Source organism: Heptranchias perlo, chromosome 5, assembly GCF_035084215.1.
Source record: "Heptranchias perlo isolate sHepPer1 chromosome 5, sHepPer1.hap1, whole genome shotgun sequence".
In the NCBI taxonomy this organism is placed as follows: Eukaryota; Metazoa; Chordata; class Chondrichthyes; order Hexanchiformes; family Hexanchidae; genus Heptranchias; species Heptranchias perlo.
This window is the reverse complement of record NC_090329.1, coordinates 97,396,160-97,418,345: the sequence shown is the minus strand read 5'-3', so window position 1 is coordinate 97,418,345 and position 22,186 is coordinate 97,396,160. Positions and strand designations below refer to the sequence as shown.

The following is a 22,186-nucleotide window of genomic DNA, read 5'->3' as shown; positions in this document are numbered from 1 at the left end:
CGCAAAAACTTCAACTAGGTTAATTAGACATGACTTACCCATTACAAATCCATGCATGATCCATCTACGATCAGTTCATATTTGTCTAAGTGCTCAGTCATTCTGTCCCTAATAACAGATTTTAGTAACTTCCCCACAACAAACATCAAGACTAATAGGTCTATAATTTCCTGGTTTCTCTCTCCCACCCTTCTTAAATAATTGAGTGACATTGGCAATTTTCTAATCCAAGGGGACAATTCCTGAATTAAAAGACATGGAAAACATTTGGCATGTTTTGTAGGTTCCGATCTGATAGTCAATCTGACTTCAGAACAAATTGATCAAGTTCTTACACTTTTAATCTATTAATTCACCCAGAAGTTGAGTGATTCTTGATGTCCGGCATAAAGTTATAATTGTAGCCCTTAACACAGTCTTCGACACCAACCCTCTCCCATTGAAAAGCTGGCTTCTTCTAGGATTTCTGATGAGCTGGTAAAGTGTGTCATTTTCTTTTGCTCTTTTCAACTTTGGCGGGATTCTGCACTATAGGGCTTTGGTCCTTCCAAAAATAAACCTCAAGATGCAAAGGTGTTGCTATGATAAATGGGTAACAGGCTGACTGCACCACCTACCCAGATTTCTGCAACAATGCATCACAGCTCCTTTCCTACTTTCATTAATAACCTAGCTATTCTCAGTGACATTATCTTTGTCAATTTCACTGTCCACTTGGGGGGAAATAAAAAGTAATGACTGGATCACTGCAGGTGGTTTGACGAACATCTTAGGTAGATGAGCTATAATCTTTGGAATAATGCAATGGAGCAACAACATAACAGCGGCTAACACTTCAGCTGGACATTCACTTTTATGTCAGGAACACAAGGCTGATGAAACCTCTAACTCAATATTCTGTACCATTCCAAAAACTTCACATATAATATTAGCAGCAATGCTACACACACCACCTTTAAGCCTAACACACATCCCTTTAAGCATTAAAACTGTCATGTCACACCGTCAGGTCACAATGTACAAAAGAGAAAAACTTAGTAGCCCTATAAGTTGAACAACTCCTACCTCACTGAATCACCATGAAAGAAAAAAATAGGCATACCGCTACTAGACTCTCATCAGATTTTTTTTTCTAACACCTTTCATCAGATTTTAAACAAGCTTCAACTCCATTAAAGCAAATTTTAAAAATTGTTGGTGCAATTACATAGAATGTGCAGCAGAGAAACAGGCCATTTGGCCCAACAGTTCCATGCCAGTGTTTATGCTCCACACGAGCCTCCTCCCACCCTACTTCATCTAACTCTATCAACATATCAGCATTACATTGACCAATGGAGCACAAGAACAAAACGGATGCTAATAAAAATATTTCATAGACCCAATAAAGATGATAATAGCACAGGGTTACATCCAGCTAACAGAGTACAAAATATATTTATGTAACGCAATAGACAAATCACCGCAAGTAGATCCAATCAAGTAAATCCATATTAGTGGCACATTTATGAAAAGTCACTGAATAAGACTAAGGCCATTGCTTATCTGATTAGTACTTTTTACAAATACCGTTACATTTTTAATTGTGACACTAGTAAAAAGCTCTTTGAACAACAGCACTGCAATACCAACTTCAACAAGGGAAAGCATTGCCTGTAATTCATTCCATGGCAGTTTTCTCATATCAATCAAGCTGCCAGAGGGAAAAAAAGTTTTAAAATGACAATAAAACTAGATGGAGGCAAAGCACTTCTATGGCAGAAAGGGTGTGACAGATGGAAAAGAGAAAACATCTAAATGCATGTTAAACGTCGTGAACAGTGCTCTGAAGATTGAGCAAAAAGATCGCCAGCTGGACCACTCAGGAATGGTGTGCGTTACGAGATGAGTTTTCTGTTCTCCATTCCATCAGCAAAAAACATACACTCCAAACAATTCTGTATTTAGTTTTTAAAAGTTAATTAGATTTTTCTAGTCTTACCTCCAAAGGCTGTGCGTGGTATTGTTCTGTAGGGTCTTTCAGTTCTTGTGCTTCTTTCATTAAACGTTTGACAGCTGTTTAAAAAATAATGCAACTTTTAAAATTCAACATCAGATCAGATGTCTAGATAATGGCTGCAGAATAAGCAACTGTGGAGTTTGTTTATTCTTCTCCAATATTCAACTTTATTTTGAAAGCTAAATATTGTTTTAAAAAATTGGTACGATGATTCTGGTCTTGAGCAACTGGATACATTTTATATCTTGACTACTTTATTCTGACTAGAAAACAGAACCATTAAAGCAATCAAAAACACGAGAGCGAGAGAGAGAGAGCGCGAGAGAGAGAGAGGCAAAGGACTGGCTGGAGTAATGGGTTTGCACACGGCTGTTTCACCTCTGGGCTTTGGTTCAAACCTAGCAAAGACTGAATCACTCAGAGAATGCCTGAGCTCACCAAACTATACACAAAGACTTAGGACTCCACTATGACCAGCACACATGCTGACCTGGATAAATGAACAATCTGCACACATTACTTAAAAGAAATGGATGAAGTCCCCCACTTGGTTTACCTACCACTGCAGGTATCCATCATCATCATAGTTTCTATGGGCAGGTAATACACCCAATATCCCTGCAGCTCACCAAACAGGAGGTGATTGCCCAGCCTTCCCAACTTCAGGCACTATATTGGGCAGCCCAACTCCAGGTAATTATGGCTTATGCCAGGTCTATTCCCACAACTCATGGCTAGGCACAAAGATCAGAGCTTCTCAACCAAACCACCTTATCAGCCAGTCTTTCATAGACTAACAAGAGCAACAGGAGCGCAGACATCCACTAATAATGGCAACATTATATGCATGGAAAAAGGTCTATACGTATCTGCTAGAATAGATGCGTAGTCCCCACACTCTGGAATTCCATGCTTCAATCTCTCTGCCTGCCTGCCTGCCCCCCCTTTAAGACCTTCCTTAAAACCCAGCACTTTGACCAAGCCTTTGGACGTATTTCCTTCTTTGGCTCAGCACCCATTTTTGATTACACCTCAAACGCTTTGAGATTTTTCTATGCTAAAAGGCACTACGTAAATGCAAGTTGTTGTACTGACAGGATGAAACTCTCCTTTCCACATTGGCTATGAATCCTATGTGAAACGATTTTGGACAGTCTCAATCTAGCTCCTAAAGAAGCTAGCAGAAACTGCCCCTCATTTGTCACTAACTATCTCAATGGTGTGACCAGGTATTTAAAGCACATTAGACCCTCACTGAAAGAAAGACTTGCATTTATATAGCACCTTTCATGACCTCAGGATGTCCCAAAGCGCTTTACAGCCAATTAAGTACTATTGAAGTGTAAGGTCCCACAAACAGCAATGTAATAATGACCAGATAATCTGTTTTAGTGATGTCGGTTGAAGGATAATATTGGCCAGGACCACGGAGAATTCCCCTGCTATTTTTCGAAACAGTGCCATGGGATCTTTTACATTCATCTGAGAGGGCAGACGAGGCCTCGGTTTAATGTCTCATCTGAAAGACTGCACCTCCGATAGTGCAGCACACCCTCAGTACTGCACTGGAGTGTCAGCCTAGATTTTGTCCTCAAGTCTCTTGAGTGGGGCTTGAACCCACAGCCTTCTGACTCAGAGGAGAGAATGCTACCAAAGAGCCACAGCTAGCAGGTGCAATAGGCTTTAAAAGCAACTCACTCACCAAAGAATCAGACAAGAGAGAGCCTAACCACCACCTCCTATTACCATCGATGATCCCCCACCATCAACATCCTGGGGGTCACCATTAACCTGAAACTCAATTGGACCAGCCACAGACGCCCTGACGACTAATGCAGGTCAAATGCTGGATATTCTGCGGCAAGTGGCTCACCTCCCGACACTCTAAAGCTTCCACCATCTACAAGGCACAAGTCAGGAATCTGATGGAATACTCTCCACTTGCTTGACGGATGAAGCTACAACAACACTCAAGAAGTTCGCCACCACAGAAAACAAAGCAGTCCGCTTGATCGGCATCTCATCCACGAGCCTAAACACCCACGCCTTCCATTACCAGAGTGCCGTGGCTTCAGTGTTTACTAAATACAGGATGCTCTACAGCAACGTCAAGACTTCTACAGCCGCACGTCCCAAGCCCGTGACCTCCACCACCTAGAAGGACAACGGCAGCTAGTGAATGGGAATGCTGAAATTTTGAAGAAAGCTTTGACTTGACATCCATCGCCGTTCTTTCAGTGTTGCTACCCAATAGCACTGTGGGAGCACCTTCACCACAAACAGTGCAGCGGTTCAAGAAGGCAGACCACCATCACTGTCTCAAGGGCAGCCAGGGATGGGCAATAAATGATGGCCTTGCCAGTGACACCCACATCCCGAGAATGAATTTTTAAAAAACTAAACAATCCAGTGTAGAACTTATGGTTGCTCCCGGAAATCAATAGCCGCGCACAACAATATAAATGTTGCAAAGTTTGAAGAAATGAAGGGAAATAACAAGAGCACACGTGTAACACTGTAGCAATCACCTACTAGTTGCAACTATCAGAACAGTCAGGGACAAATATGGCTACACTGTAACTAAATAGTGTGTTCCCAGCTTACCAACAATGTTGCTGTACAAATTTCCATAGAAACCCAAAAGCATGAATACAATAAATCAATCCATAAATCAGGAAATAAATTATTTTCAATCAATCATTAGGGTGACAGTGGATTCAGCAACCCTCTCATAACATTGAAAACTAGCTGACAAGGTGCAGCTCTGCATATATGTGTTCCTGTGTGATGGGGCGAGTATGAAGTATAGTCAGTATAGTTAGTGGTATAACTAACTACAGATCATCTATCAGCAACTGTAGTATAACAGCATTTCTGCTGCTCATACTCTAGTTATACTGTAGCATCTAATGGATATTGGTGGGTATTAAACATTATAGACCTGCTAAAATCCACTATAATTTTCTTTCGAGTTCGACGTATTCTCCCAGTCATTAACAAAACTGGATGCACTGGAGATGAGAAGCACTCGTTCGAAAATTATAAAATAAAAATAATCAGACTATTGTTAGTCAGTTAGGGTGCATTACATTATTTGGATTGGTCTGGACATTTTGTCATACAATACACCTCGATAATATACTTTAAGTTTACAAAGGTGACTAAAATGTAGTGCAAAATGTGTTGGACTTATTTAGCTCTGACTGTACTCTTTGCAAAGCTAAGTGTTTGCACAATAACTTTGAATTTCTATGCTTGAAGCAGTTAAGCAAACAGTGTGCTTTCCTGCCATAATTGCTCTTTGCATGCCATCTCATGAAAATCTAGTTTCATAATAAGTAACATTATAGCGTCACCACTAAAAGTTCATCAGCTACATTCCACCACTAAGAGCTTTGAAAGATGGAATACATTATTTTAAAAAGCAATCTTAAGTTCCCTGCATTTTAGATCCAGTTGACTTCAGATGTGGAAATTATGCAAATAGATCATTACCAGACATGCTTAATCACTTTAATTTCACAAAGACACAGACATGAGCCTCAACAATTTGCAGCATAGGATGAACATCTGTGGTTTTTTAAAAAAAACATTTCAGTATTTAATCATGATCTTAGGCAGATATTTACACTATATCCAATTTGGTTCTGATGCAGGATTTGATTAATATTGTAAAATTAAAGCAAAAACTTTTCATAATGCAATTTCCATTTTATAATGATTATAGGAGAATGTTTTGTAAGCCAAAATGTTTTAGTATTAAATACTTTTTTCCTGTAACATGATCTTTTTTAAGTTAAAATATTTCATTCTTCAGTTAGATTCTTGATCTGGGTTATGCAAAAGAGTAGAAAATTAAATATTTAACATGTTGCACAGTCTTGGCCTAAGTGTGGCCCAGAGTAATACACCGACCAATTGTTCCTCCGTGGCTGTGGCGGGGGGGGGGGGGGGGGGGGGGGGGGGCGGCGGCGGGCAGGGCATCTCACCACACCAGCTTTGCAAAAATCAGGAACTCACTGGGTAAACATGCTAAACTTGCAGCCGGTCTCTGACACAGCATATTTACAACCTGCTGTGTCAATACTGATATTTGTACCCAACCTGAATATCGGTGCAATTTTGGCAAACAATGAAAATGCTGAAATGTTAAGGAAGGCTTTGAAGACGACACCAGAAAGGGAGCAAGACATTTGTTTGGAGTTGTTTGGTCTGAATTACTGATTTCATAATACGATTGAAAAAAACTTGACTGACTAACATGACCAAGATGCACACCCACCATTTCTCCAACTAAAAACAGTTTTAAAAACTAGAGCATCTATAAATACTGTTATTTGCAGAAAGACATTCAGTTCATTAATCCTCAGCTGTAAAGGAACCTTTTTCGGTAGCCAATGTTCTCCCAGACAAACACAAAACTTAAAACACCAATTAAGATAAAACATTAGCTATGCAGAACAATGGCTCCCCAGTGGTAAAACTATTACTTTTATTACTATCTACTCCAAACCTTCAAAATTCCACAGTAAAAAACACTTTTCCCCCTATTATTTTGAATACTATTGTAAAGCATACATATATTAGACAATCCGTTGCACGTTTCCCATGCAATGTAGCCGCAAGCATTTTTCTTACCACATCACTGTCTCCACTTTGTTACCATTAATCAAATTGCAAACTGTATTCAGGTAAACTGTATTCAGGTGAAGGATTACTCCAGAGTAATAAGAATTTTAATATTTCCCAGAAACTATTGAGGTGGACAAAACAGTGACTTTAAAATTTAGTATGGACAAGGTATGAGCTTTTGCTCAGTGGTAGCGCTCCCACCTCCAAGTCAGAAGGTTGTGTGTTCAAGCCCCACTCCATAATCTAGGTTGACACTTCAGTACAGTACACTGAAGGAGTACTGTTCTGTTGGAGGTGGCATCTGTCAGATGAGACGTTAAACAGAGGCCTTTTCTGCTCTCTCGGGTGGACGTAAAGGGTCCCATGGCACTATTCGAAGAGCAGGGGAATTCTCCTCGGTGTCCTGGCCAATATTTATCCCTCAACCAATACCAAAAACAGATGATCTGATCATTTATTTAATTGCTGTTTGTGGGATCTTATTGAGCGCAAATTGGCTCATCGCTTGGAATACAACAGTGACCACACTTTAAAAGTACTTCACTGGCTGTAAAACATTTTAAGGACGTCCGAATCATGAAAGCAAATTCTCTTTCATTTAGTGTACTGCAAATACATTTTTTTAAAATAAAGACAAACATATTCAAGAATGATTTTGAAAAGGTGAAGGTGAAAGAGGTTTAGGGATTATTAGATTTACTAACAAAGCATATAGAATGTTAAATTATATAGATAAAACAGTAGAATACCAGTCAGAGAAGTCATACTCAAACTGTACAGTGCACTGTCAGACCGTACTTTGTGTACTGTGTCAAGTGGACACAAGGGAGAACTTCAAGCATCAAGACACTGCTGAGAAAAGCCACATGCCTGGTCCCTAGCATCAGAAGATTGAGTTATGAGGAAAGACTTGTGAAACATTGTTTTTTCAGCCTTGAATGGAGGCGGTTGAGGGGGGTCTAATTTGGGTTACTGGAATGTTTTCAATTAAAATGTGACAATAGGATAAGAGAGGGAGATAGGGACAAGTTAAAACAATGAAAGGGAATTTTAGGGCTAATGTACATACAAAAGTGACCAACACCATCAGCACACAGAACATACTTCTTGCTGGAGCAGTGGAGACAAAAACTTGGATACTGAGGAAATACAGGTTCTTTCAGGATAGATGGGCAGAAATGGCCTCTCACATCTGTATCCATCTTGTGATCTGTAGGCAATGTAATTAAGTGCAACTAAAATGAACTTTAATGCAAATTAATGTTCTCTCATCATTCATAGCTGTTTTTAAGATGTGCAACAAGGAAGTGAAACTAGGAGCAACAGGAAACGTTATTCTTTATAAAAGAGCTATTTTTACTTAGATAATTGCTCGAAGTCTTGACTTGGCTGATCATTTCCAGCTGGAGCATTGCAGCCACACGGTGTACACAGACCTCTCAAACTTATCATTTTCTCATATTAACTGCACCACCTGGGACTCTTCCCAAACAGCAAGTACACATCAATAGTACTGAAATTCTTTTTAACCCCTAAATTGGTGGCAGCTCCAGAGAATTATTGACTCTTTGGGCAGGCCAATTTTCACCTCATGCACTATGACACTGTTGTAAAAAAAATTGCAATATTCACTCACTAATACCACCCAGATATCAAAATTGGTTTATTACTGTATTATGCTTACCCTAAAATAAGCTCTTAAATTTTAATAAGGAGCTTTATTTAAACACTACTTATGCTAGCACTGTCTCCTCTCGCCATTCTACTACTTCAATTTTTATTGTAACAAATTATCCCATCAATGGCCCTAGCAATGTGATAATGCCCTAAAAAAAAATCACTCTCCAGCTGCTGCCAATTAGTTTAGTTCCCCTTTTTAATTAAAAAAATGCATTTTTTAAAGAGTACGAATGTTATTATAATGTACCCTATTCCCTCTAGAATGCATCTGTTTCTATGCAAGTCAAGTGGCAGATGTCATAGCCCATCACATGTGTCTTCGTACCACATACTGCCTGCGAAACAAGGTCAGATCACCGGCAAGAAGGAATGCACAACCACAGCTCACCCCATCCACTCACATTGGAGCACACCTAGCCTTTCACTAAGGTTGCTCACTTTACAAAAATAATTTAGTCTTGCAGGTATGTACTGCCACCTCCACCGAATAGTAGCAATTCAACTAACAATGTCAAAATACATTGGAAAAATTACAGAGGGGGACAAGTATATGCCTACTGTTGATGCATTTAACCTAATTCTATACATTTCAGTCCAATTTGTTACAGGATGGGGAAAAAAATAGCATTTTAAGGGCTCTATTAGACAGTTTTAAAATAAAAGCCACTCCTGATAATAGTGTTTTATTTTAAAAACACTAAATATTGAATTGTCCAGTTATTTGAATTAAGCAACATAATAACAGCAAAATGGGAACTTTGCGCTGAAAAATTCTAAATCATCATAAAATTTGAATGAAATGCTGAGTTATGTAGACTGTATCCATAAATTCTATCATATCATCAAGTTGATGCAATCTAGTGATGACAATTATGGGGATTTCCTTAGTGTGCTGTTTCCTAGCAGTGTGTTGGGAATCCAGTTTCTGAACGCTCATTCCCTGCAGCTCAAGGCTCCCAGGTTCTGCCAGTATTTTTTTCAAAAAAAACTGCAATGTGGAGGTGGGGCCACTCTATTTCAGTCTGGCCTCGAAGCCAATCTAGAGAAGTTAGACACTATAAAAACACACTACTATTTTTAAGTTTAATCATTTTCTTGTAAATTTTGTAATTTTTTTTGTACCCATTATATATTATGAATGTTATTAGTAAGTGCTCAGCTTATTGGAGAAACCAATATAGTGACAATTTGAATTGTTCCTCTTTTATTGGTAAATTCTGCAGACTACTCATACTTAAAGGTGTTTTCATATGTCCATAGCAGTTTCTCATTCGAATAGTATCGGTCCACTTCCCTCTCACTTTATTTGCATGTTCCCTACTTGTTCAGTTTTTGATTTTTTTTTTGTTGTTTTATGAAATTAAAATTAGAGCCAATCAACTGCAAGAAATAATGAATACAACAATGTGTATATATCTAATATTTTAAGTCTTATGTATAGCACAAGCTGCAGCAGATTTCTTTAACACTTTTTCACTGTCAAATTTATTCTAACCATGGCAAATTTATTCTTCCTATGTGATTGATTCACAGCCCTGACTTCCATTTTCTCAACAGCTGCAGCTATTTGAAGTTAAAACCAACTAAAAACAATGAAACATCTCTAAGCAAGGTGCAAATGTAGCAAAGTTTATTTTTTTAAAACAATGATTGTCAGATAATTTACACTTTTGACTCCTGCACCCTCTCTCGAAGGTGTGAAATAACCTTAACAGTAACTGACATCTGCATTCATTTCAGCATGGACTTTGTAGCTTAAAAAGGATACAAATTCTATTTTACATGGTATAATATCCTTATAAACTGACTGCATGAAGAGCCACATGAAATTCAGATATTTTTCTAACAAAATTAAAAAGGTCTTGTACAAATGCAAACTAATTCATGAAACTGAACTCAGATTCAGTTAGATGTGTTCAATAATACCTACAGTAAGATAGTTTTCAAAAAATTTTAATTTGAGTACTAAATGCAAATCCAACTTATAAATCATCAGACTGTGCATCACAATTTAAGTTGAGACTATGCAAACTAAATTCATGTAGGACACAATTTCCCTGATAGATAGCTAAAGAAACTGAACATGTATTTTGTCCAACTGAATTGTTATCTATTCAGCAATCCATACAGGAGTTGATTCTGGAATATAATACTTCCTTTAAAAGGCTTAGCTTGATTTTCTAAATGAAAGTTCTATCTGAATATAGCTACGACCTAGCTTTAGTTTGAATAGAATTGCCACTTATAAGTGAACAGTAGACAACCACAACAAACTGCACATGGATCCTCTTAATGTATGATCCTACATTATTACCAGGCTGCATGCTCCACAAAATTTTGTATATTCTGGCTCAGCCATTTATTTGACATTTCAGCTCATGAATTTAAGAAAAAAAACTATTACAATACTACTATGGTAACAACAACCAGATGTGACACTACTATTTTGTAATAACATAAAAACACAAAAACTGCCCCTCTGTTTTCCACCCCATTCTCTCTTTTTTACACAATATTTAGATTTTAGAAAATATCATTTTCCTCGATCCTACTGTTTCTGTTGGCAGTGGATTCGACCTCTCTCAAATCCTGGGTGGTCAAAATCTAGTTCCTATGGCTAGTATTCTAGTACCCCCATCCCCAGTGGGCATGATAACAGTAGATACTGATGGCCAGCATCCAGACTGAATAATTAATAACTATGCAGTTCCTGTACATTTATTAATGGATCAAAGCTCATGAGAAATAGCACTCATTCCACATGAAATCCTTTTAAAATTAAATGTCAACGTACAACTGAAGAGTGACCAACTAGCATCTCAAGTCCCAAGTTGCTCTTAATTTCAATTTCAATCTAACTGACAGTATAGGAAAGATATCTGAAAAGAGGAGCAAGGCAAACCTTCCACTAACAGTCTCACATTTCAATTTATGCATCAATGTTGTGCTAGATAGTACTGTAAGTGGCAGCCTCAGACTATCGGTTCCGGGCACTTCTGAAAGAATTGCGCTACTCCTTTTTACAGATAATATTGCATTGGTTTGTAGTCTCACCTAGGGATCTAGTGCACTCTATGCACATCAGGTCAATGGTCTAAAAAATGGATTTGTGGTGGGTAACCCAAGTGCACTATAATGCTTGTAAACAATTTGACAACATCAAGTTATAGTCCAACAATTTTATTTTAAAATCCACAAGCTTTCGGAGGCTTCCTCCTTCCTCAGGTGATTCACCAGAGGAAGGAGGAAGCCTCCGAAAGCTTGTGGATTTTAAAATAAAATTGTTGGACTATAACTTGGTGTTGTCAAATTATTTACAATTGTCAACCCCAGTCCATCACCGGCATCGCCACATCATGACTATAATGCTTGGCATCGTTCTAGAAGGAATCTCAAAGATATTCATGGGAAGCTACACATGGATAAGAAGTCTAAAATTGTGGCAAAAACACAGGTGATTGGTGAGCGGGATTTGGTGCAGGATAGGTAAGGGCAGCAGAATTTTGAATGAAGGATGAAATACCAGCTAGGAGAGCACTGGAATAAAACAAAGCGTAAAATAACGCAGTACTGGAAATCTGGAATAAAAACAGAAAATGCTGGAAACACTCATCAGCATCGATGGAGGGAGGAAGGTAGTGTTAACGCTTCAGGCCAATGACCTTTAATCAGAACGGAGCATTAGAATAGTTGAGTGTGGAGGTGACAAAGGCACAGATTAGGGTTTAAGTGGCAGAGGGGCTAAAGTGGCCAATGTTACAGAGGTCGAAATAGGCGGTCTTTGTGATGGAGAGTACATGGGGGTCAGAAACTCAGCTTAAGTTTGAATGGGGCGTGAACAGTCCGGTTCAATCGGAGTCAGTGGACAGGGAGGGGCATGAAATTGGTGGCAAGGGTACAGAGTTTGTGACAGGGCCCAAAGACAATGGCTTTGGTCTTCCCGAAGTTTAACTGGCGGAAACTACGGCTCATTCAAGACTAGCAGTCGGACAACACCGAAGTATTGGATGGGTCAAGAGAGATGGTGTTGAGGAAGAGCAGGGTGCTGTCAGTGTACATATGAAAGCTGACTCCGTACCTTCGGATGATGTTGCCAAGGGGCAGCCTGTAAATGAGGAAATGGAGAGGGGGGGGGGGGGGTGGAAACCACGGACAGATACTTAATATCATCCTAATAAGTTAAAGGTCAGTGTGACTCGTCGTACCGACCAGGTTATCTCCGATCAGCGCTTGGATTCTGGAGATATTTCCGGGAGTGGCTCGGGGCCTTCCCATCCTGGGGGAAAAAAAAGTGACAAAGCCATCCGACTCCAGTCACACGGGGACACAGAAAGGTACAGGTGCAGGAACAAGTGCGTACAAAATACAACACACCGTGGGGAAGAGAGAAGGGCCGCAGACTAGAGTCAGTGAACAGCCGGCGAACGACTGACTGACTGACCGGGTTTGAAACAGCAAAGGCCTGGCCCAGAACACGGACTGGATTCGTAAAATGGGCCCCACAGCAGCGGGTCCGGGGTGGGGTGGGAAGAGAGAGGGGGGGGGGGGGGGGGTTCGGGTCTGGAAGGCGGTGGCGGTGTCACTCACCCGGGTTCCTCAGGTTGTACTGAACTTCCATGTTGCCGTTGATGGCGCCGCTCCACCGACACAGCGGGTTTTAATGAACCGAGTGCGGCGGCAGCGGCCTCGCCCCCCCTCGCGCGCGCGCGCGCCCCGCTCCAGCTCTCGAGCCCGGTCTCGAGGTGGGTTCGTTGGTTTGTCCGTTTTCTCTCTCTGCTCTCAGAACCCCCCCCCCCCCCCGCGCGCGGCGGACGTTTAGCCTTTTGTGACGTGGCAGTCACTTTGTGGACCCCGGCGCAGCGTCAGGCGGGTGAGCTCGCGCGCAGCGCCACCCGACGTCACTCACTCTCTCCCCCCCCCCCCCCCACCAACCAACCAAGCCCCGCCCAAGCCCCGCCCCCCTCCTCTCGCTTCCTCCAATGGAAACCGATCAGGAAGAGACACTCTGCTACAGAAGGCACGGATCTGTTCGGCAAACCGCGAGTGAAACCGTATCTTGTGTGTGTGGGTTTTAAGCAGAGCCCGACCACAGCGGGAAGACGGACGTTGGAAATAAACTTTCCACGGACACCATGCATGCCCAGAGAGGCTGTGCTTGGTCCATATACCCACTCACTCATCAAAATAGGTCGCATTTTGCAAAGCCAGAATGAATGGCTGTCAGTCACAATGAATGACGCTTGTAGGTTTGATTAATATCCTCTCCCCACCCCCACCCCCACCCCCACCCCAAACATGAAAGTCCCGCAAAGTAAAACAAGCAGGGCGGTTAAGGAGTGATAGCTTGGTGATGAGTTTCTCTCTTATATTTCTGATACTGGGGGAATGCAAATTTAACTGAAAAAGGACATCTAGGTTAACCATTTGTAGACATAAGCCCCATTGTGTAACGTGTGACAAAAGCTGATTTGCGACTTTCCAACCCGAAACAAAAGGGAATTTTTCCGTGTCAACGAATTCCGAAGTTGGAGAGGGAGAACAAAATAGAGTATGACTGGAATGAGGCTGCAATGTATGGAATGAACTGCTGGGATACTGAAAATGTCCTGACAAGGAAGGTAACTAGCCAGGGATGCTTAATCTAATATGTAGGGTTAGATGGATAACCTGGAACTTCAGTTAATTTACCTTTTTTGTAAAAGTGGGGGCGGCACAATCTTTTCTAGCAAGCTGATTTATCAGCAATAATTTTGTTCCTTTTAGTAGGTCGACCTGAAAGTAACAAAATTATGGCTAATAAATCAGCTTGAATTTTTTCAGATTTGACTGACAAAATTAACCACAAATCTATTTCTTTCTCTTACATTAATGACTTCAAGCACACTTTGTGCTTCCACCCTGAAATAATTAAAAACTGTGCTAGCTTTTCCATAAATGTTTGGCTGGTATGTAGAATGTGTTTGGTGAGTGATCCATAACTGAGAAAATTTCTTGAGATAGAGCTCTTAAAATCTGCTAGCCACCTTCCTAGTAATTACATTAGTAATTATAAAAATATTAGTGTTTTAGTTTGACTGTACCCAAGGCAGAATTCTCTCATTCATCTGTGGGCATTTTATCTATTTATTTATCAAAGTTCAAAAATTAATTTCTGAAAATGATATTTCAGCTGTCAGTCTTAGTCACACACACAAGTGAGAGTCTGTTGGCAGGCAAAGGGACGTCTGGTAAGTGGGAGGCTTTCAAAAGTGTGTTAACCAGGGTTCAGGGTAAGCACATTCCTTATAAAGTGAAGGGCAAGGCTGGTAGAAGTAGGGAACCTTGGATGACTCGGGAGATTGAGGCCCTAGTCAAAAAGAAGGAGGCATATGACATGCATAGACAGCTAGGATCAAGTGGATCCCTTGAAGAGTATAGAGATTGCCGGAGTAGAGTTAAGAGAGAAATCAGGAGGGCAAAAAGGGGACATGAGATTACTTTGGCAGATAAGGCAAAGGAGAATCCAAAGAGCTTCTACAAATACATAAAGGGCAAAAGAGTAACTAGGGAGAGAGTAGGGCCTCTTAAGGATCAACAAGGTCATCTATGTGCGGAACCACAAGAGATGGGTGAGATCCTGAATGAATATTTCACATCGGTATTTACAGTTGAGAAAGGCATGGATGTTAGGGAACTTGGGGAAATAAATAGTGATGTCTTGAGGAGTGTACATATCACAGAGAGGGAGGTGCTGGAAGTCTTAACGCGCATCAAGGTAGATAAATCTCCGGGACCTGATGAAATGTATCCCAGGACGTTATGGGAGGTTAGGGAGGAAATAGCGGGTCCCCTAGCAGAGATATTTGAATCATCCACCGCTACAGGTGAGGTGCCTGAAGATTGGAGGGTAGCAAATGTTGTGCCTTTGTTTAAGAAGGGTGGCAGGGAAAAGCCTGGGAACTACAGACCGGTGAGCCTGACATCTGTAGTGGGTAAGTTGTTAGAGGGTATTCTGAGAGACAGGATCTACAGGCATTTGGAGAGGCAGGGACTGATTAGGAACAGTCAGCATGGTTTTGTGAGAGGAAAATCATGTCTCACGAATTTGATTGAGTTTTTTGAAGGGGTAACCAAGAAGATAGATGAGGGCTGTGCAGTAGACGTGGTCTAAATGGACTTTAGCAAAGCCTTTGACAAGGTACGGCATGGTAGGTTGTTACATAAGGTTAAATCTCACGGGATCCAAGGTGAGGTAGCCAATTGGATACAAAATTGGATTGACGACAGAAGACAGAGGGTGGTTGTAGAGGGTTGTTTTTCAAACTGGAGGCCTGTGACCAGCGGTGTGCCTCAGGGATCGGTGCTGGGTCCGCTTTTATTTGTTATTTATATTAATGATTTGGATGAGAATTTAGAAGGCATGGTTAGTAAGTTTGCAGATGACACCAAGATTGGTGGCATTGTGGACAGTGAAGAAGGTTATCTAGGATTGCAACGGGATCTTGATAAATTGGGCCAGTGGGCCGATGAATGGCAGATGGAGTTTAATTTAGATAAATGTGAGGTGATGCATTTTGGTAGATCGAATCGGGCCAGGACCTACTCCGTTAATGGTAGGGCGTTGGGGAGAGTTATAGAACAAAGAGATCTAGGAGTACAGGTTCATAGCTCCTTGAAAGTGGAGTCACAGGTGGATAGGGTGGTGAAGAAGGCATTCAGCATGCTTGGTTTCACTGGTCAGAACATTGAATACAGGAGTTGGGATGTCTTGTTGAAGTAGTACAAGACATTAGTTAGGCCACACTTGGAATACTGTGTACAGTTCTGGTCACCCTATTATAGAAAGGATATTATTAAACTAGAAAGAGTGCAGAAAAGATTTACTAGGATGCTACTGGGACTTGATGGTTTGACTTATAGGGCGAGGTTGGATGGACTGAGACTTTTTTTCCTGGAGAGTAGGAGGTTTAGGGGTGATCTTATAGAAGTCTATAAAATAATGAGGGGCATAGATAAGGTAGATAGTCAAAATCTTTTCCCAAAGGTAGGGGAGTCTATAACGAGGGGCCATAGATTTAAGGTGAGAGGGGAGAGATACAAAAGGGTCCAGAGGGGCAATTTTTTCACTCAAAGGGTGGTGAGTGCCTGGAACGAGCTGCCAGAGGCAGTAGTAGAGGCGGGTACAATTTTGTCTTTTAAAAAGCATTTGGACAGTTACATGGGTAAGATGGGTATAGAGGGATATGGGCCAAGTGCAGGCAATTGGGACTAGCTTAGTGGTATAAACTGGGCGACATGGACATGTTGGGCCGAAGGGCCTGTTTCCATGTTGTAAACTTCTATGATTCTATAAGTACCGCAATACCAAAAAGCTGGTTCCCAATCTACCACCACACAAAATGGCAGTGGCGCAGCCACCAACTGGGATGGTCAGGAAAATCACCACTAACATTTAAAATGAACTGAAATGGTCCAGATACTTTTCCAGTTCTTACATTTTAAATCTGGTTCTCAGAGGCAAAACATGTGTGGGAAAAACCTGCTTGAGAAAAGGCCTTTGTCAGGGGGGTGGGTGAAGAGGAAAGAGAGAGAGAGAGAGAGTACAGGAATCAGCTGTAGACAGCTTTTACAGGTGTATGAGAAATCATGAGCACACAAAGGAAAGTCAGCACAGGAAAAATAAATGATAAAAAGAAGCATCTGCAAGGACTCAAAGGAGAGAAGAAAAGTGTAATGATGAAGAACTCCAGGAGAGAAACACTAAGATGAATGCAGAAGAGTAGTAACCAGTGATGGGAGAGAGAATGTAAGAAAGGCTAAGCAGCAGCACTAGGACAGGGACCCAGCAGGAAAGATTGTCTGCAAGAGCCTTGTGTGTGAGGCAGTGACCCCCAACTGCAGTGGATATGCAGAGAAGCCTGAAGAAGAAAGAAAATATCTGCAGTCATACCTGCTGTGGAGACTGAGGAAGCCCCTGAAAAACTATTGCAAAGGCACAGAAGAGAAATAGAAAAATAAGAGAAGAGTGAAAAGTGGGGGAAGAGAGACAACATTGATAAAGAAAACAAAGTGAATTGGAGGGGGAGGCAAAAGTGTGGGAGTAAAACAGATGTGAAAGTGGAGAGGAAGAAAAAGATAAGTGATGAGAAAGAGAAAATCAGAAGAGGAGGAGGAGGAGAAAGAAAAACAAAGGTAGAAGAGCAGGGAAGAGAATCAAAAGTGAAGGAAGAGGAGAAAAGAAACAAGAGTTTTTTTGCAATGTTTTCCACTAACGGTATCCTTAGCTAGAAGAGCGTGAGAGGCTGAGTGTTCTTTTTGCTGCTCCCAGCTCAAAACAAGTTTGAGAACCACTGAATCACTTTGAATTGTTCAAATTTATTGTCAAGCATGACAGCTGGGCTCAAGCAAGCCTCTAGCAAAGGCATGTGGGTGAGACATGCATGTAGGTGGGCTTCCCGGATGCCTACCATCAATTTGTGAATGGGGCATGCACGTTGGCAAGCCTCCTGTTTCCTTATCATCATTTTGTGGGTGGTTGCGTCTCTGCAAAATGGAGTGTATAAATATTTTCAGCATTTCAAAAATACAGTATTTCCTTATTACAGCTACATATTAGCTTGCCTTTTTTTAAAAACCAGCTTGTTATTATTTTACTTACTCAACCAGAACATAAAATAAATAAGAACAGGCAGCTATATATATCTGGGTAGTTCGACATCTGATTCGTAAACTGCATAGTAAGCGCAGAGCATTATGTCACATGTCACTGTTAGATTCACTCAAAAAGGAGTGGACATCTGCTTAGTTTTACAGCATTTGTACTCTTTGGTTTCAGTTGTTAAAATACACAGTGCATTGGAGCACCAGTACCTTATGAAGTACTTACTTTTGAGAACCTGCTTAGAATCCAGGGCAGGCAAAGGTAAATGAAGTTGGCCTATTCTATGATCTCTCCAAGGAGTTAAAGTCAACTTGCACTCAGGAATCTCAATGCTAAACAAAAACCTGTACAACATTTAGTTTGGAGTGGTTCAGAGATGACAGCTTCAAAGAACAGAAGTAACTCTTTACTCTTCCAATGCCTCAGTTGGTAATTACACTGCCCAGTATGGAACTAAGCAGTGCAGGCGAAGGAGGTTAGTTGAATCCCAGCAAACCTGAACACACCTTGACTAGGCAGGGTAAAAATCAGTCACGGTCCTGCTCGCAATCAGCAACTCCCCCTTTAAAGTGTGTTTGTGGACATCATATGAGGAGAGTATCAGGCTTGGCTGTGTTGCCTCCCATAGATGAACTTGACTGCTAATACTCACGGTCTTGACTCTTACATGAAGAATGGCTACTTAGGCAGGGGGACACCCAGGATTGAGGCAATGACAGGCAGCTGCCTCAGTAACTTCTTTTCCTGTCCTGATTTGTTAACATAAATAACACTGGTCAGTCATGCTTCTGCGAAGAAAGTAGTCATTTCCTGTAATGTAAAGTGGCAGAGATGTCCCATCTACCAATGTATTGCTCTATAAATGGTAAAAAAAAACTGTGGATGGCCATGTTTACCTCAGTAAAAATTCTTCATGGCTATGGCCCTGCATGTGCCTGAGGTACTAGAGCTACTTTAGGAGTGGAACAGAGAAAACTGGAGGGAGAAACAAAGAGGTTTCTCTAAGTTTAGGTACACTGGCGGGAGATTAAATAGATGGATACTTGATGTTCTCTGAAACTGTCAACCCATGCCCTATTAACACGGAAAGCTATAGCATATTAAACTGCATTTAATTTGTTTTAAAATAAACTGCTACAATTTCAGCAGGCCAGCAATAGATACCCATTCCACTCCTTTGCTGTTCGAAATGGATTTTGTAATACATCGAAGTTACATATGATAAATATTGATTTTCAGCATGTGCTAAAGAAAAAATATACCTTTTACAAAGTGCTTGCTTTAGAGCAATTTCTCTATCAGTGTTAATATCCTGAGCATTACCTTCATGTATGTCAGTGCATTTGTATCACAGTATAGCAACTTAGCATCACTGATCGCGCTAGCAAAAACACAGTGGATGTAGTAGTCTTTATGACAAAAGTCTGGGTGTGCCATTGGGAGTTCCCATTTTGCTTCTCTGTAGTCCTCTGTGCTGTTTGCGGCACCTCAGCATGTTTGTGCGAACCTCAAAAATCTCATGAATAGCTTTGCGGAAACAATGAAAATTGTAGTCGATCAAACCTGCAATGAGACAAAGAAAAATTAAATGAAATCCAACAAATGCCATAAAGGCAACAATTACATCCAAATAATGTAAAAAATACATTCATATTAGTCCCCTCAATGGTTTGTGGTTTTTAATAAGAAGCTGATGTATTTTGTTCAGGCTCAGCAACGCTGGCAAGTCTGCTTCTTAAATGGATGAACATTTAATTTGGATAGTGAGAGCAGAAATAGAAAGCACAAGTACCAAAATAAAACAAGCCAAGAGATCAGAAGAGTCTGTTTCCCCCCAAGAATAATGGATATGTTAATTAAAAAGTGCTGGATAAATATCTGGTTACAAACTGAATTGAAGGATATAGGGAAAATTACAGAGAGAAATGATCAAATGTTCCATTTGTTTACAAAGGTTTCTGTATTGTTGAGACCATGATTATATCATCTGTGAAAAGCAACTGAAGACAGGTATTGTAGGATCAGCAAGAAATTTTGCAGAACAATGAAATTAAACAAGTGAGGGCCTTTTTTCTTATTCTGAAGATGTGGACAACACCGCCAAGTCTGCATTTATTACCCATCTCCAGGTGCCCTGAGAAGATGTTAATGGGCCTTTTCCGGCACAGACAGGATGGGCCGAATGGCCTCCTTTAGTGCCATAAATTTTTCTATGTTTCTAAATAGCTTGCCAGACCCCTTCAGAGCGTATTAAAAGTCAACCATGTCACGTGAGACTGGGGTCACAAGTAGTTCAGACTAGGTAGGGATAATAAGTTCCTGGTACCAGCCCAGATTTATTGAATTCAAAGTCATAACATTGGATTTGAACTCTCACCCTCTAGATTGCTACTCCATTACTGTACTCATCTGACTGAGGTAGAACTCTTGGTACAATGGATTGTGGATACCCTGTGGAAGGAGAAAGCTTAATGGTCCAAATGGCCTTCCTAATTCCATGTTTTTTTTAATAACCTTAAGGTTATGAATTCTGCTTACTCTTTTTGCAGTGAATTGTGCCAGTTCTTAGCTGGACTGCTAGATAAAGTGTCGCATCATAGCAGAATGTTCCAAAAGAGGAAAAGAAGGTGGTATGTTAAAAACGAACAAAGACAGCGTCTGACTTGAAAAAAAGGGCATTTCTTTTGGAAAGGTTGCATTAAAAAGGGATTGCATTACCAGGTGCAGCATGTTCACTCAAATGCTAAGTGCCATGAAATGGTAGGATGTGGGTTCACACCAGTAATTACAGATGGTGAGTTCCTGATCTTGAATGTGCCATTAGGGAGGGAGGGGTCTTTCCCATTTGGCACAGAAAGAAAATCAAAAATTAAGTTACATAGGCATATCCTATATTGAGAGACTACACGATAACATCAACAAGTTCCATCCCACCATCAAACTCACCATGGACTACTCCTCAGAATCGGTTTCTTTCTTGGACACACAAATCTCCATCAAAGACGGGCACCTCAGCACCTCACTCTACCGCAAGCCCACGGACAACCTCACGATGCTCCACTTTTCCAGCTTCCACCCCAACCACGTCAAAGAGGCCATCCCCTATGGACAGGCCCTACGAATACACAGGATCTGCTCAGACGAGGAGGAACGCGATGGACACCTACAGACGCTGAAAGACGCCCTCGTAAGAACGGGATATGACGCTCGACTTGTCGATCGACAGTTCCGACGGGCCACAGCGAAGAATCGCATAGACCTCCTCAGAAGACAAACACGGGACGCAACCAACAGAGTACCCTTCGTCATCCAGTACTTCCCTGGAGCGGAGAAACTACACCATGTTCTCCGCAGCCTTCAACAGGTCATCGATGACGACGAACACCTCGCTAAGGCCATCCCCACGCCTCCACTGCTCGCCTTTAAACAGCCACCCAACCTCAAACAGACCATCGTTCGCAGCAAGTTACCCAGTTTTCAGGAGAACAGCGTCCACGACACCACACAACCCTGCCACGGCAACCTCTGCAAGACATGCCAGATCATCGACACGGATACCACCATCACACGAGAGGACACCACCCACCAGGTACATGGTTCATACTCCTGTGACTCGGCCAACGTTGTTTACCTCATACGTTGCAGGAAAGGATGCCCCGGAGCATGGTATATTGGCGAGACCATGCAGACGCTGCGACAACGGATGAACGGACACCGCGCAACAATCGCCAAACAGGAGGGTTCCCTCCCAGTCGGGGAACACTTTAGCAGTCAAGGACATTCAGCCACCGATCTTCGGGTAAGCGTTCTCCAAGGCGGCCTTCGAGACACACGACAACGCAAAATCGTCGAGCAGAAGTTGATAGCCAAGTTCCGCACCCATGAGGACGGCCTCAACCGGGATCTTGGGTTCATGTCACGCTACACGTAACCCCACCAGCAAAAAGGGGAAAAAAATTATATGTTTTTTAAAATTCTCTCTCTCTCTCTGCCATTTTGAGTTTCTTTCTGCCTGCCTGTGTAATAGACACAATGTATATCTAGTGTACTGGGACGTGCTGTTCTCCGTGACTGGCCTGTTTGAATAACAACGACACCTTTTGATTGGTGTGATGCTGTCCCAACATAGTATAAGATATGCGATTTGAGAACCTTTTCATTCATTCATCTGACGAAGGAGATAATCTCCGAAAGCTTGTGATTTTAAAATAAATTTGTTGGACTATAACCTGGTG

The 22,186-nt window shown here is 41.4% G+C and overlaps 3 protein-coding genes across 4 annotated transcripts in view; 1 reads left to right on the top strand and 2 right to left on the bottom strand.

Moving 5' to 3' along the window:
- The window catches only part of ube2j1 (ubiquitin-conjugating enzyme E2, J1), a 35,531-nt gene extending 22,424 nt beyond the window's left edge, over positions 1-13,107 (bottom strand). Inside the window, exons 1-2 of the mRNA XM_067984894.1 lie at positions 12,899-13,107; positions 1,982-2,055 (exon numbers count right to left, since the gene is read on the bottom strand). Coding sequence (XP_067840995.1) covers positions 1,982-2,055; positions 12,899-12,929 — 105 coding nt within the window. The 5' untranslated portion in view covers positions 12,930-13,107. The remainder of the gene's footprint in view (positions 1-1,981; positions 2,056-12,898) is intronic.
- A 539-nt stretch (positions 13,108-13,646) lies between these two features.
- Positions 13,647-22,168, top strand: LOC137321957 (uncharacterized). The gene is made up of 2 exons (XM_067984893.1): positions 13,647-13,929; positions 20,501-22,168. Exon 2 carries the CDS (start codon positions 20,899-20,901, stop codon positions 21,880-21,882), a length of 984 nt encoding a protein of 327 aa, XP_067840994.1. The 5' UTR covers positions 13,647-13,929; positions 20,501-20,898; the 3' UTR covers positions 21,883-22,168.
- LOC137321956 (ras-related GTP-binding protein D-like) overlaps positions 17,646-22,186 on the bottom strand; it is a 29,181-nt gene continuing 24,640 nt past the window's right edge. Inside the window, exon 7 of one of the 2 annotated variants that reach the window (XM_067984890.1) lies at positions 17,646-19,514. In XM_067984890.1, the coding sequence (XP_067840991.1) occupies positions 19,363-19,514 (152 nt within the window). In that variant the 3' untranslated portion in view covers positions 17,646-19,362. The remainder of the gene's footprint in view (positions 19,515-22,186) is intronic. The other variant, XM_067984891.1, reaches the window with a different exon arrangement.